This window comes from Talpa occidentalis, unplaced genomic scaffold, assembly GCF_014898055.3.
Source record: "Talpa occidentalis isolate TD23 unplaced genomic scaffold, MPIMG_talOcc4v2.1 talOcc4.3, whole genome shotgun sequence".
NCBI lineage: Eukaryota > Metazoa > Chordata > Mammalia > Eulipotyphla > Talpidae > Talpa > Talpa occidentalis.
Window position 1 is genome coordinate 2,120,430 of NW_023603184.1, and position 13,322 is coordinate 2,133,751.

Consider the following 13,322-nt stretch of genomic DNA (forward strand, 5'->3'; position numbering starts at 1 on the left):
GGCTGGTGAGCTGGAGGGGTTCACACCAGTCATCACTGTCCCCAGCTCACCCCTTAACCACAAAGACACTCACCAAAGACCTTACTTTCCTCACAACTGGGTCTCTCCCATATAACTCACTGCCCAGTTGTGTGATAAATATAGTATGAATGAATAAATATCATCATGGTCAGATGTAGAAATAAAGTTTCTTCAGACCATTCCATCTTTCCATTTCAATTTCTCAAACTCTGCCTCTCAATTTTATAGTTTGTAAACTGAAGACATCTTATTAAATGAAAATCTACCTGTTTAAGGGCCATAATTCTCTCTTCATTATCATGATTATTGTCATTATCATCATGGGTTACAAGTAATTCTTGAGTATCTACCGTGTACAGTTTTCTAGTGGTTATTCCTTCCTGTTTGATTCTGTTTCAACCGAATGAATGATACTCACAAAGCAAAAGGGCTTTGTAGGTTAATTGGACCAATTATTTACACCATGTGGAATCTCCCCCTACTTCATTCTAGAAAGATTCTGAACATTATAATTGTTTACCTGGCACTATACCACCCCAAGATCCCTGACTCAACATCATATCCCAAAGGGACACTCAGGCTTATATATTCTCTCAATATCATTGTTGTTTGAAAGAAGATTCCTGTTGAGTGAATAGAAGAATCTTTTAATTCCAAGGTAATATGAGAAATCCTGGACTTGAGTTGAAAGTCAAATACAGTGACCATTTATATTCATAAGATGTTGTGCTTTTAATTAACCAAAGGAAAAGGTCAGTAAATCACTATATGAACAAAACCAAAAACAATTCTTTTATTTTTTTATTTTTTAAAGATTTATTTATTTATTTATACAAGCACTGGGTACAGTCAGAAGTGCTGGAGGGTGAGAGAATTCACCAGAGCCAGAGCAAGGAACAGAACAGGCAGACTGACGAAATACTCCACTGAGGGGAGCAGCGGGCGTGGCAGGAGAGATCTGTCACGCCATGTGGGACCCTTGCCTGTGGCCGGGGATCAAACCAGCACTGCAGAGGCTGTGGGTAGCTTCTCAGCCCAGCGCTGAACCACTGCGCCACCAGGGGAGGCCCCCAAAACAATTCTTAACAAAATCAAACCACTACATAATTTGTCTTTGTGAAACACAAAGATATTGTCTTGCTTATATTTGATGAAGAAAATGAAGATGTCTCCAAATGTTCTTTCTTCACTTCTTAGTCTCTGTTTCAGGAAAGCATGCAATTAGATGGTACTTGCTGGCTGGTTTCACTGTCATAACCCCATACAGTTGTGTGTGGCTCATGGCTCTCTCTCCTGTTATCTGGCAGAAAACTTATTAGTCCTTAGAGTAGGTCAAAGTATAGAAATATTATTATGGGTCAATATTTTCATGACTTTAGAATATTTTTCTATGTTAGGCAGTGCATGGGATAGAAATTTCTTAGGAGGGGTACAATTTTAAATCTATATCTTTGTCTGTAGTGATAGTTTATTAACATCTTTCTATAATTCTATATATTTTTATTTTGAATATCTATTACTTGTTTAGATATAAGATTATATATACATGTGCATATATATAAATATAGATATCTCTTTGACACCATATTGTATGTTGATTATTAATATATAACTGAAAAAGTATATGATGTCATCAGAGACTAACAAAGATGAGAGGTACATTAAGCCTGGAGAAGGCTGAGAGGTCATTTGGAGACTGACTTCTTTTGAGTGACCATGTTAGAGACATCCTCTTCAAGAGGTCTCTTGGTGAAAGGAAGTGTTTGAAAGATGTGGAGAAGAGATATTTTATGCAGAGAAGGTTTCTGAGCATCTCTTGAGTACAGTAAGACTTGCTGCCAGCTTCAAGTAAATGAATGGCAAGTAAAGGTAACTCAAAGATCTCCTTTTTGTGTGTGCCTACATACATAAAGGTATGTTATGCTTATATTTTACTCATTATCTTTGTAAGAAACTGTGGGAGAAATGACTTCAAAATTCAAGATAGCAAGAGTGGTAATGCTTTGTCCAAACTTTAGGTGGATTTACTTGTCTTCTGAGTGCTACTAATTATATATTTGTGCTTCTACAAAGTGGTCCAGTCTAATCAGAGGTCTGCACAGAGCAGAGGATAGGATTTGTTGGTGTGCAACAAATTTTATCTTTGCTTCTATTTATAGCCAGGTCTTAACTTTCCTTTTCATGTTTATTAGTTTGTTCTATTTAATTGTGTCTTATATATCACACTAAGCCATCATAAGTCATTTTTCTATTTGTAAAAGCATTGATGTTCATATTCATAAATGTATGCATTGACATGGATGTTTATTTTATATTTAAATGACTGTACAGAAAAACAAGTGAAATGAGCAAAAAAAGGATCATGCAATTTTCGTTTCCAATGGTAGATTTTATAAGCAAGTCCAATTATTTCCTAGAAGGGGAAGTTTTTACATGGGAACACATGAAACTCTTGGGGGTCCCAGCTTAGACAGAGATCCTTGTGAAGTACAGCAAATCTGTCTAAAGAATAGATTGCAGAGATAAACAGGATCACAGTGAACTCAAAACAGAGTTTTAACTTACAGTTTTCAAGTGAGCGTAGAAAGTCCCACTCAACTAAGAAAGTTTTGGAGATCATAATTTTATTTAAAATTGGCAGCATCCAGCAAAGATCAGAACTCATGTCTCTTGATTCTTGGTCTTAAGCTTCCAGGAATCATTTTGCTCAAAATGATCTTGGCACTTAACAGCTGTGAAATACTAAGGAAACTAAAATGTCACTTTCCAAGCCTTTATTTTTTATTACTGAAGAACTTCTTCTCTAACAACTATGGCATTGATAGTTATATTAAACCTGAATAGAATCTTACCATCAAATAGATTCCAAGAGAACAATGCTTTACTTTTCAAGCTCATTTATAAGTCCATTACCTGGCATGAATCCAAAATTTAGGTTTTTTTTTTTTTTGTTTTTCCCTCAAGCTTCAAGCATAAGAGATTTGAAAGTCTTGGATCTAATAGCACTATTATATCTCCTGCCTGTTCAGAAACTTGTCAATCATAATTTAACCCTGTTTTGACTATGGTCTGTTCTAGCAGTGTTCTGACAGAGAGAAGCGAATGTTAGCAATAGTCCTGTCTCCTATCTTGAAGGAGAGATGTGTCGAGGTTGAATCGCCCAACATGCTGTAATAACAAATTGCCAAAACCTGGTGCCCCACACTTCTGGAGGGCAGATGTCTAAACTCAACATCACAGGGTAAAATCAAGGTGCTGGCAGGGCAGGGTTTATATAATATAAACCACCCAGAGGCTCTGTTGGAGAATTTGTTCCTCCTGGGCTTTTGTGGCCTGGGCCATCCTTGGGTGGTAATTGGTCCAGCCTCTCCCCTTGTGTTGGCAGTCATGTCTCTCTTTGCCACCTTCTTATAATGCTGTGATTGCAGTTAAAGACTGCCCTGATAATCTTTCCATTGCAGTTTTTTTTAAAATCACTAGGTGGTTTTTAAAAAAATCCATTAATGAAGCAACATTGGTTTACAACATGGTATATGATTTAGAGGGATGGGGCACACCCTTTAGGTGTTTAGTACACACCCCACTCACCACCAAGGCACCCATTATCCTGCACCAAAGTCTCCTGGGCACTCCTCTCTATTGTCCCTTTCTCACCCTCTGCCCATAGGCTCAATTCACAGTCAGATTTCTAGGGCTTATTATTGGTTTTGTTCTACCTTACCGTGTGTTGTTTCTCTATACTCCACATAGGAGAGAAGCTATCCAGTAATTTTAATTAATTGTTTCTTTTTAAGGCAAAATTTGCAGTTTCCAGGAATTAGAACCCAGATATATTTACAGCCCATTTTCAGCCTACCACATTCCCCAAACCACTCAGTTTGCCAAGATTGCCCTTTTTGTTTCTTTTTTTCCCCTTTGACTCTTGATTCTATAGGGATTGGGAATCCAATGATTAATTGATCAATATTTATGTTTCCCGTCATTGTCCATATAAGGGTCATACAGGTAACTACAGTCTCAAATTCTTATTATCTAAGCAAGTCTTCTCTTTTATTCATTACCCATTACTTTATGCATAACTGTATTCTAGCTTTATGGGTAAAAGTTGAATAAAATATAATTACCGCCTTCAAGGAATTCATGTAAAATACACTTCCAAGCATATTGCAAATATAGGTAGAATAATGTAATACTCTAGGAAAGACAAATGAGTCAAGGTCAAGAAGAGAAAACAGAGCAATTCTTCAAGCTCCCTTTCATCTCTTCTACTTGTTCCCCAGCCACCTTAATTATAAGTAGAAGGGAAGATAAACAAATCACCCTCCTTGAAAGGAGGAAAACTTAGTTTAAAAATACATGTTTGAAACCAGTATGTTATGTGCATGATAACTGGTCTTTCAAAGCATCATAGGATGGATTTGTCAGTTATCTAAAAAGAATGATCTTCATATAGAATAACCATGTCTCACAAAGAACAACATTGATGTTGAGGTTTCCAATGACCTAAAAGGACAAACAATGGGTAAAGCGGATACACGGCTATCTTTTTCTCTTTTTTTTTATTTAAAAAAAATTTAAATTTATTTAAATTTATTTTTTTCTTTTATATATTTTTACATCATTTTTTATTTTTGCACAACGTATGCATTTTCATCTTGGTTATAGTCCCCATACAATTCCCACCCCCTTTATTTTAACCCTAATCCCTCCTCCCTCCACCCTCCTTAGTGTGTCTCTTGTTTATAGTTACTTGTTGATTTTGATTTTTACTTTATTATAATTAGTCTTTTTCCTGGTCTCTTATTTAGGTTTTCTAAATTCCTGCTATGATGTGACCATCCGGTATTTTTCTTTTTCTTTCTGACTTATTTTACTGAGCATGATCCCTTCCAGCCCCATCCATGTTGCTGCAAATTGCATGTGTTTATCTTTTTGATTGCTGAGTAATATTCCATTGTGTATATGTACCATATCTTCTTGATCCAGTCATCTATTTTTGGGCATTTGGGTTGTTTCCATAGCTTAGCTATTGGAAATAGTGCTGCTATAAACATAGGGGTGCAGGTGCCCTTTTGAATTAATGTTTCTGCTACATGGCTATCTTAAATCATGACATGTATACTATTCTTTTCACAGAAAGGGACCTTAGAAAACCAACATTGATGGATGAGAAAAATTTCACCCAAGTGAAAGAGTTCATACTTCTAGGGTTCACGGCAGACTTGTGGTTGCAGAGAGTCCTCTTTTTCATCTTCCTCATGATTTACATCTTCAGTCTCTTAGGAAACATCACCCTGATCTCTCTGATCTGTGCTGATTCTCGGCTCCACACACCCATGTATTTCTTCATTGGAAACCTGTCATTTCTGGATCTCTGGTATTCCTCTGTCTATGCTCCCAAAATCCTCATGACCTGCATCTCTGATGACAAAAGCATCTCCTTTGCTGGCTGCCTGGCCCAGTTCTTCTTCTCAGCTGGGCTGGCCTACAGTGAGTGCTACCTGCTGGCCGCCATGGCTTATGACCGCTATGTGGCCATCTCCAACCCCCTGCTTTACTCCCAGGCCATGTCCTTCAGGTTATGTAGCAGTCTTGTTGCAGCATCATACCTTGGTGGCTTTATTAACTCAACCATCATTACCAGTGAGACATTTACTCTGAGTTTCTGTGGGAACAATGTCATTGATGATTTCTTCTGTGATCTGCCCCCACTTGTGAAGCTGGCCTGTGATGTGAAGGAGAGCTACCAGTCTGTGCTCTATTTCATACTTGCCTCCAATGTCATTACTCCCACTGTGCTCATTCTCGCCTCCTACCTCTTCATCATTGCTGCCATCTTGAAGATACGCTCTGCCCAAGGCCGTCTCAAGGCCTTCTCCACCTGTGGCTCTCACCTGACAGCTGTCACCTTGTACTATGGCTCGATTCTTTTCATTTATTCTCGGCCAAGTACTAGCTATGCCCTGGAGAGGGATAAAGTGGTGTCAGTGTTCTATACTGTGGTGATACCCATGCTGAATCCTTTAATATATAGCTTAAGAAATAAAGATGTTAAGGATGCCCTGAAGAAGATGGTAGATAGAGCAAAGTTTTCTTAAATGAAGATACTTGGTCAGCTTGGCTGCATTTTAATTTAGAGATTATTTCCAAGTCATTGTTAGTGTATGCACTCATAAATAAATAAAATGAACTACAACTAAGTCACAATAATGTAAAACACTAACCTACATTTGTTTTTTTAGGTTGTCACAAATATATTTGAATATGGTTGTAAATGAGACATGGTCATTTGAAAAAAAGCTTCTTATATACTGCTTAGAATAGACAGAAATATGGAATTACTGGAATTTTACAATTGTTGAAAGAGAGGATTTATTCCAGAAAGAAAAAGAAAAATACCGGATGGTCTCACTCATAGCAGGAATCTAGAAAACTTAAATAAGGGACCAGAATATTGAATAGCTATAAGAAAGTGAAAATCAAAATCAACAAAAAACTATGAACCAGAGACACTCTATGGGGGGTAAGGGGCGGGAGGGGAGGGATTGGGGTCAAAATAAGGGGGTTGCAATTGTATGGGGAATATAAAAATAAAATTTATTATAAAAAATAAAATAAAAAATGAGACCACTTACAGACAAAAAAAAAAGTTTGACTGAAAGGTTGTAAGTTGCTTTTATGTTTACTATTTTAATCTATCCCTTAACCTAGAGGGAAATGATACAAGTAGTTATGGGATCATTGTCAGGATTAGCTGGATTGTTTGGATTAGCAATTTGTCAGGATGAACTGACTTGCTTTCATCCTGTAGTTGGCAGGTGAAAAAATAAGAATGCAGACCTAGAATTGTGACTCCAAAGATTCTTGCCCTCTTTGTTGAGAGATAGAGTTAGGAAGTCCAGAGTAAATTATCTACAGGAAAATTCCCTCCGAGATGAGTCTATTTTTTTTTTTTCTTTTCTGATTCCCATTTCTTGGCAAACTATAGCACAAAGACTTCCATGGATTAGATGCTAGAAAATATAAATATGCTCCTTCAGATACTGAGAGCTTCCAGTAAAATAGTATTTTCTATACTTGATGAATCAAGAGCAAAAGGATGGAAGTCTATTGAACAGACAGGAATGGAGGTATAGAAATAAATAGATTACAAAAAGCTTTACATCCAAAAGAGGTTTTGGAATAAATTACCACTAGGTGAAGCAATGATTGGCAAAAATTAAGGTTCTATAAATGTTTGTGTTTTCTTGCAAGTTTATAAATGAATTAATGAAAAATTAGAGAATATTCATTATCATATATCACTTTTTAAAATTTTGGTAGTTGTTTCACATATCACATAAGAGACAAAAACAAAAACAAACAAAAAAAAAGAACAAACTTAGTGTTGATATATTCCTTAGCCAGGTCTGCCATAACAAAACACCAAAGACCAGGTCACCAAGCCATTTATTTCATCACAGTTCTGGAGGACCCAAGGCCAAGTGCAAGGTGCCAACAGGGGCCCTTTGCTGTGAGGCCTCCTTCTTGCCTTGCAGAGTGCTGCCCTCTGCTGTGACCCCCAAAATCTTGTCTCTATGCACAGCTTCCTTGCTATCTCTGTGTATCTACATTTCTATTGGCTTTTGATATTAGGATCTTTCCCTTCAACTTAATCACTTTTTATAGGGCCTTTTCTCCAAATACAGTCACAGTTTAAGCACCTGTGTTTTAGGGTTTTAAAATACAAATTTATGGCAGATGTGATTCAGTTAATCGTGCATTGGACTGATAGTATTTTTTTTTTTTTTGGATAATGAGACAAGGAGGGGGAAACTGAACATACAGAAGAGCATAAGATGAGGGAAAAATTCATGAGCCACATGACATACTCTGGAAAAGTCTAATTAGTGCAACTTGGAGAGTTTCTGTCATCAAGCACCTGATTATTATATTGTGACTTCTATCTGTTCTATTGTACTCTTAATAAAACACTTCTCTTTTCATCATGTCCTAATTAATATATCATCCCCATACTCCAAATGAAATTTAAATGAGTCTTTAGAGACTAAGGCACATTTTTCTGGGTTACTATGTGGAAGAATAATAACACAGAGGGCTATTAAGGAAATACATATATTGGGTCCAACAAATCCTGCCAATATGCAGAAGGAAGGGAAGAGCGTGTCACTTCCAGGACTGTCCTTCCGGAGAAAGGGTAAGTTACCTGGATGAGAACAGTGAGGTGGTTTGGCTTCCCTGTAAGCTCAGTTGCATTTGGAAGGGAGATACAGAGTCTGTCCTGGCTCTCAAAGGATCACTTTTAACACAGATACGCACGCACGTGCACATTCGCCCTTCTAAATAGGATTCTAACTAATGATCTATGAAACTCCATCTAGAATTGAAATTCAGTCTGGTAATACTGCTCAGTGAAAATGTTCACTTGGAGAAAATAAGAGGTTATAAAAACAAACTAGCTTTTTTCAGACTCTAGTAGTTGAGATATTCTTTGCTGTGCAAACTGCTAGTATGATATTTCCACTACTTGCTATTCATGCTCAGTTGCTAGAGGAACACGTTCTTCTGTAGAATTTAGGTGCTCCAGGAATGGGCCAGAGACAGAGCTGCATAGGGGAGCCTCCCACTGGAGATGCCATTCCCAAAGGGATGCTTTGGGATGATTGCACCAACCTTTCCTATCTTTCATTCACATTCACTTTTCATTGGCATTTCTTTCAAAGTCAGGATAGATTTAGGTCCTTCTGGATGGTTGTGAGTTTGATGGTTGTGAGTCCTCTCCTTCAGTCACTCCTTTTTCTTATGAGTGAGATAGTATACCAAGCCAGGAAAGTTTTCGTGATGCTATATATGTCCTGAATAATTGGAGCACAGTTTGAAAGAGATAATACTTTGGGAGAGTGGGAAGCCCCAAAATATAAAGGTAATTATCCATTTATTTGTTCTACAAATAATTCTTTAGTGACAACTAGTTGCTAGGAACTGTACTATACACTGGGATACAGCAGTAAACAAAACAGAAAACTCTTTCTGTCTGTGGTGAATGCATTCTGGTGGATGAAATGGTCAGCCAGCTTAGAAACAGGAGTCAGAAGGTGACAGTAGGTCTTGTTGAAAATAGAGCTGAGTCAGAGCAAAATAAGACAGGTAGGGACTGCTGATGGGAGGAAGGCAGGGGGAGTCTAACAGACTGGTGAGGATGGCATTTAATCAGAAAATGACATTTGAATGGTACTTATAGGAGAGGAGAGTGTGTGCCTTGAATAAATCTGGGAAATAGTGTTTCAGGCAGAGAGACAGTGCAAGCATCTTCCATGCTGGGCCTGAGAGACTGACAAGGTTAGCACAGCTGGAGCAGAATGGTAGACAGTGTGGGTATCAGGCTAGAAAGGCTGTGGGTAATGCAGACCTGCTATTGAGGACCCTTAGGTGACTGTACAGGATTAGACTTGGAATCAGTTGGGAACACATAGGGTTGTTTTTTGTACATGAGTGACATGACTAGCCTTTTTTGTAAGGAACCTTAGATTATAGACAGATGACTCCGTAGACCAGTTAGAAGGAAGAAGGATATTGCAATATTTTCCCCTTATGTGGCAAGTTATTGGTTCAAACACACCAGAAGACTTCCCAGATTCCAAGGTAGAAAAACAGAATCTACTTTTGAAATCATGAATTTAGCAAGGAAATTTCCCCCCAACATAGCATAAAAAGGATTGATTTATAGTTTAGTTTGCTTTCTCCACTTTTAGATATTAGAGGCATGGTGCTTATCCCAGAATGGCAGCAGCAGAGGTGGAGAGAAGTGTTCAGTTTTAAGACATGCTAAAAAATTAGAGGCACCAGATTTTCTGATAGGTTGAAGAGGAGGTTGGAGTGAAGGAATCAACCTTCAGGATTTTAGAAGGTTACTATAGGATACTGCCCTTGTGACTCACATTATTTCCCTCTAGAAACCTGTCCTATTATCTTTTTTCCTCAAACTCAGCTTTTATAAATATGTCAGGAATTATTTTTCCTTTTGAAAAATAAAATCCTTAGTTAGGTACTTCCTGTGTCTACATGTGACTATGCATTTTATATTTGCAGCCCTGATGTTTTCCCTGCTTTTTGGGTGAATAAATGTGAATGGAAAATTATTTATTCGCAAGATTAAAGAGCTTTAAATCAGGATTTGAAGTAAGGTGCCATTCCAGTTATACAATGACAAGTCTTCCTATGCCAGACTTGCTTGCTGAGAGCCGGGCTTGCACCAAAGTTTGTGGTCTGAGGTTCTCTGTTCGATTAGCTGGAGACCAGATGATAAAATGGATCCACTCACAAACCGGGGCGCCAGTGCTATTAGCTGAGGTCACAGAGGGATGCAGCCCCTTTTTTCAGGAAACATTCCCAATCTGACATGCACATTCTGTGGCTTATGTGGCAAGTTATTGGGTTCAAAAAACCACACGACCATCCCAGATTCACAGGTAGATCAGCAGAATTGACTTTTGAAATCAGGAAACTAGTTAGGAATTGTGTTTCCCTCCTCCAATATATCGTAAAGAGGACTAATTTGTGGTTTAGTTTGTTTCTTTCTCTTTTAAATATTAGAGTTTGGCACTACAATTGAAGTCGTAAATAGATGTAGACAAGTGCAAACTAGGGCTACAGAGGTGAGCTGAGGCAGCTCACAGAACAGTGGCTGTGGGTCTACAGCCTCTGTGCTTTGCATGCAGTGAGGAGATACTGGGCACTGTAGAGACTGTAGCTCTGCAGGATGCCCAGCTGTGTTTACACAGTGTTACCATCAAGTCATGTCCTCTCTGAACACCATCAGTTACAACAGATTAGGAGAGTGGGTATTTAAAAATGAAGCTGCCTTACTTCCTAATAGAGGGAGAGAGTAGACATTGAGATAGAAAACCAACGTGTGCATTCTAGTCACAAACAAACTCTGGGTTATCTTAAAGGCAAATATTTTAAGCATGAAGGCCAATCAAAGTCCTTTGTTAGTGTTAGATTTTCCCAATCCCATTTCAGCTAGAGGGAAAAGTCAGCTGGTCCTTGAAAAACCAGGCTGTTTCTCTAATGCAGCAGCAGCCCTAAGTCTGCAATGGTTTAAATTAGAACCTCCTTTTAGTTTCTCTCTGATATTTATGGAGCTTCAAGATATGAACTTCAAAGATTTCATGACTTTTCATGAATTCTTGGCACCGATACTTGGGTTCTTCCTAATGGTCAGCATCTCCTATATAAAAATCCCTGATATGAATATAAACCTCATGTGAACAAGAGGAGGTGGGGGGAAGCATTATTAAAAATATTTTTAAAGCTCTTGTTAGTAAGTAATGATTTTCAGATTGTCAGACAGTTACAACATTATCTTAGCAAGAGAACAATGCAAAGGATTCATCTATAAAAGACATAAATGGCTTAACAGTAAGAGCACACACTCATGATAAAGAAAATTCTGGGTTCAAATACTTCCTCTGCTGTTGATCAGTCCTGTAACCTTGGAAAATCTTCTTAAATCCTACAAGGATCATAATAGCACCTGCCTTATGATGTCGTGGGAAGGATAACATGGATTCAGAATAGAATTTAAAGCACCAACTGGAACAAGAATATATTAATGTTACTAGCAGCCATAGAACAGTTTGTTCGTATTTGTGTAACTGTCAGCATAAGACACATAGATCATCAATAATGTATAAAGGATATGAAAATTATTTGAGTGTCCCTATGAAAGTGGAGAGACATACAAATACACATCTGGGTCTTTTCAACTCTTCTTTACCTAGTAAGATTTGACCTGACTTAGTCAGAGGATGTGATTTTTTATTTTTCTTGTTTGCTGACAAGTAGGGCCTTTCTCTGCATCAAATATTTACTACGTCAAATCCCCAGTGCCTTTCTCTGCATCAAATATTTACTATGTGAAACCCCTAGTTTCAAAATCAGATTCCAGTTCATTCTCCAGTAATCTTCACAAAACAAACCCAAGTTCTGTCATTCCAGATAGTCATAGCTATAAATCTGTAAACCTCTTGGTAATGGCTGACTTAATTGATATCATTATTTATCAAATCCTAAATCATTCCCCCCTCATTCTTTATCAGTCTTTCTCCTCTGCAGACATGGAAGTTGGCAATCGCACCATCCTGACTGAATTTATCTTGGTGGGTTTCTCTGCAAACCCCCAGTGGAAGCTGATTCTATTTGGATTATTTCTGACGCTCTACTTGATAACCTTGTCTGGCAACATGACCTTGGTTATCTTAATCCACATTGATTCCCGCCTGCACACCCCTATGTATTTTTTTATTGGCAATCTGTCTTTTTTGGATTTCTGGTACACTTCTGTGTATACTCCCAAGATCCTGGCCACTTGTATTTCAGAAGTTGAGCGCATATCCTTGGCTGGGTGTGGAGCTCAGTTCTTCTTTTCCTGTCTGGTGGCCTACACTGAGGGCTACCTCCTTGCTGCCATGTCCTATGACCGCTACGCAGCCATCTGCAACCCATTGCTTTATTCAAGTGCTATGTCCAATTCTCTCTGTACTGGACTTGTTGCTGGCTCCTACATAGGCGGGATCTTGAATGCCATAGCCCATACAGCCAACACCTTCCGCCTGAGTTTCTGTGGTAAAAATATCATTGAAGACTTCTTCTGTGATGTCCCTCCTTTGGTAAAAATGTCTTGCACAGACACCCAGATCTATGAAAAAGTCCTCCTGGGTTTGGTGGGCTTCACAGTCCTCTCCAGCATTCTTGTCATCCTGATTTCATATTTCAATATCTTCCTTGCTATTCTGAAGATTCGCACGGCCTCAGGAAGGCGCAAGGCCTTCTCCACCTGTGCTTCACACATGGTCTCCGTCATGCTCTTTTATGGATCCATGTTGTTCATGTACTCCAGGCCAAGTTCCACCTATGCCCCAGAGAAGGACAAACTGGCTGCCCTGTTCTATACTGTGATCAACCCCTTGCTCAACCCTCTCATCTACAGTGTGCGAAACAAAGATGTCAAAGAGGCCTTCTGCAAGGCAGTGCAGACCTTAAGGCCACAGAGATGAGGTCACCTATTTTGCAGAATGCCCTCATTGCAATTCCCAAATTCTTGGTTTGTGTACATGTTCATAAATGTTGCAATCTTTCATATAAATGCCGGAAGTTATTCCTAAAACTCTGAAACTTTGATCAAACCACTCTTGTTATTATTTTGTTGTTAATAAATTATTTTAAACCTATACTATTGGGTTATTTGATGTTCCATGATACCGTATTTCACGACTTTGCCATACCTGATTTTAATAAAA

The 13,322-nt window shown here is 38.3% G+C and overlaps 2 protein-coding genes across 2 annotated transcripts; both read left to right on the forward strand.

Annotated features, from left to right (window-relative positions):
• The first annotated feature begins 5,183 nt into the window (after positions 1-5,183).
• Positions 5,184-6,119, forward strand: LOC119254382 (olfactory receptor 1013-like). Its single transcript, XM_037521490.1, has one exon. The coding sequence runs from the start codon at positions 5,184-5,186 to the stop codon at positions 6,117-6,119; it is 936 nt and encodes a 311-aa protein (XP_037377387.1).
• Positions 6,120-12,125: 6,006 nt separating this feature from the next.
• LOC119254232 (olfactory receptor 9G4-like) lies at positions 12,126-13,079 on the forward strand. Its single transcript, XM_037521349.1, has one exon. It carries the CDS (start codon positions 12,141-12,143, stop codon positions 13,077-13,079), a length of 939 nt encoding a protein of 312 aa, XP_037377246.1. The 5' UTR covers positions 12,126-12,140.
• The last annotated feature ends 243 nt before the right edge of the window (positions 13,080-13,322 follow it).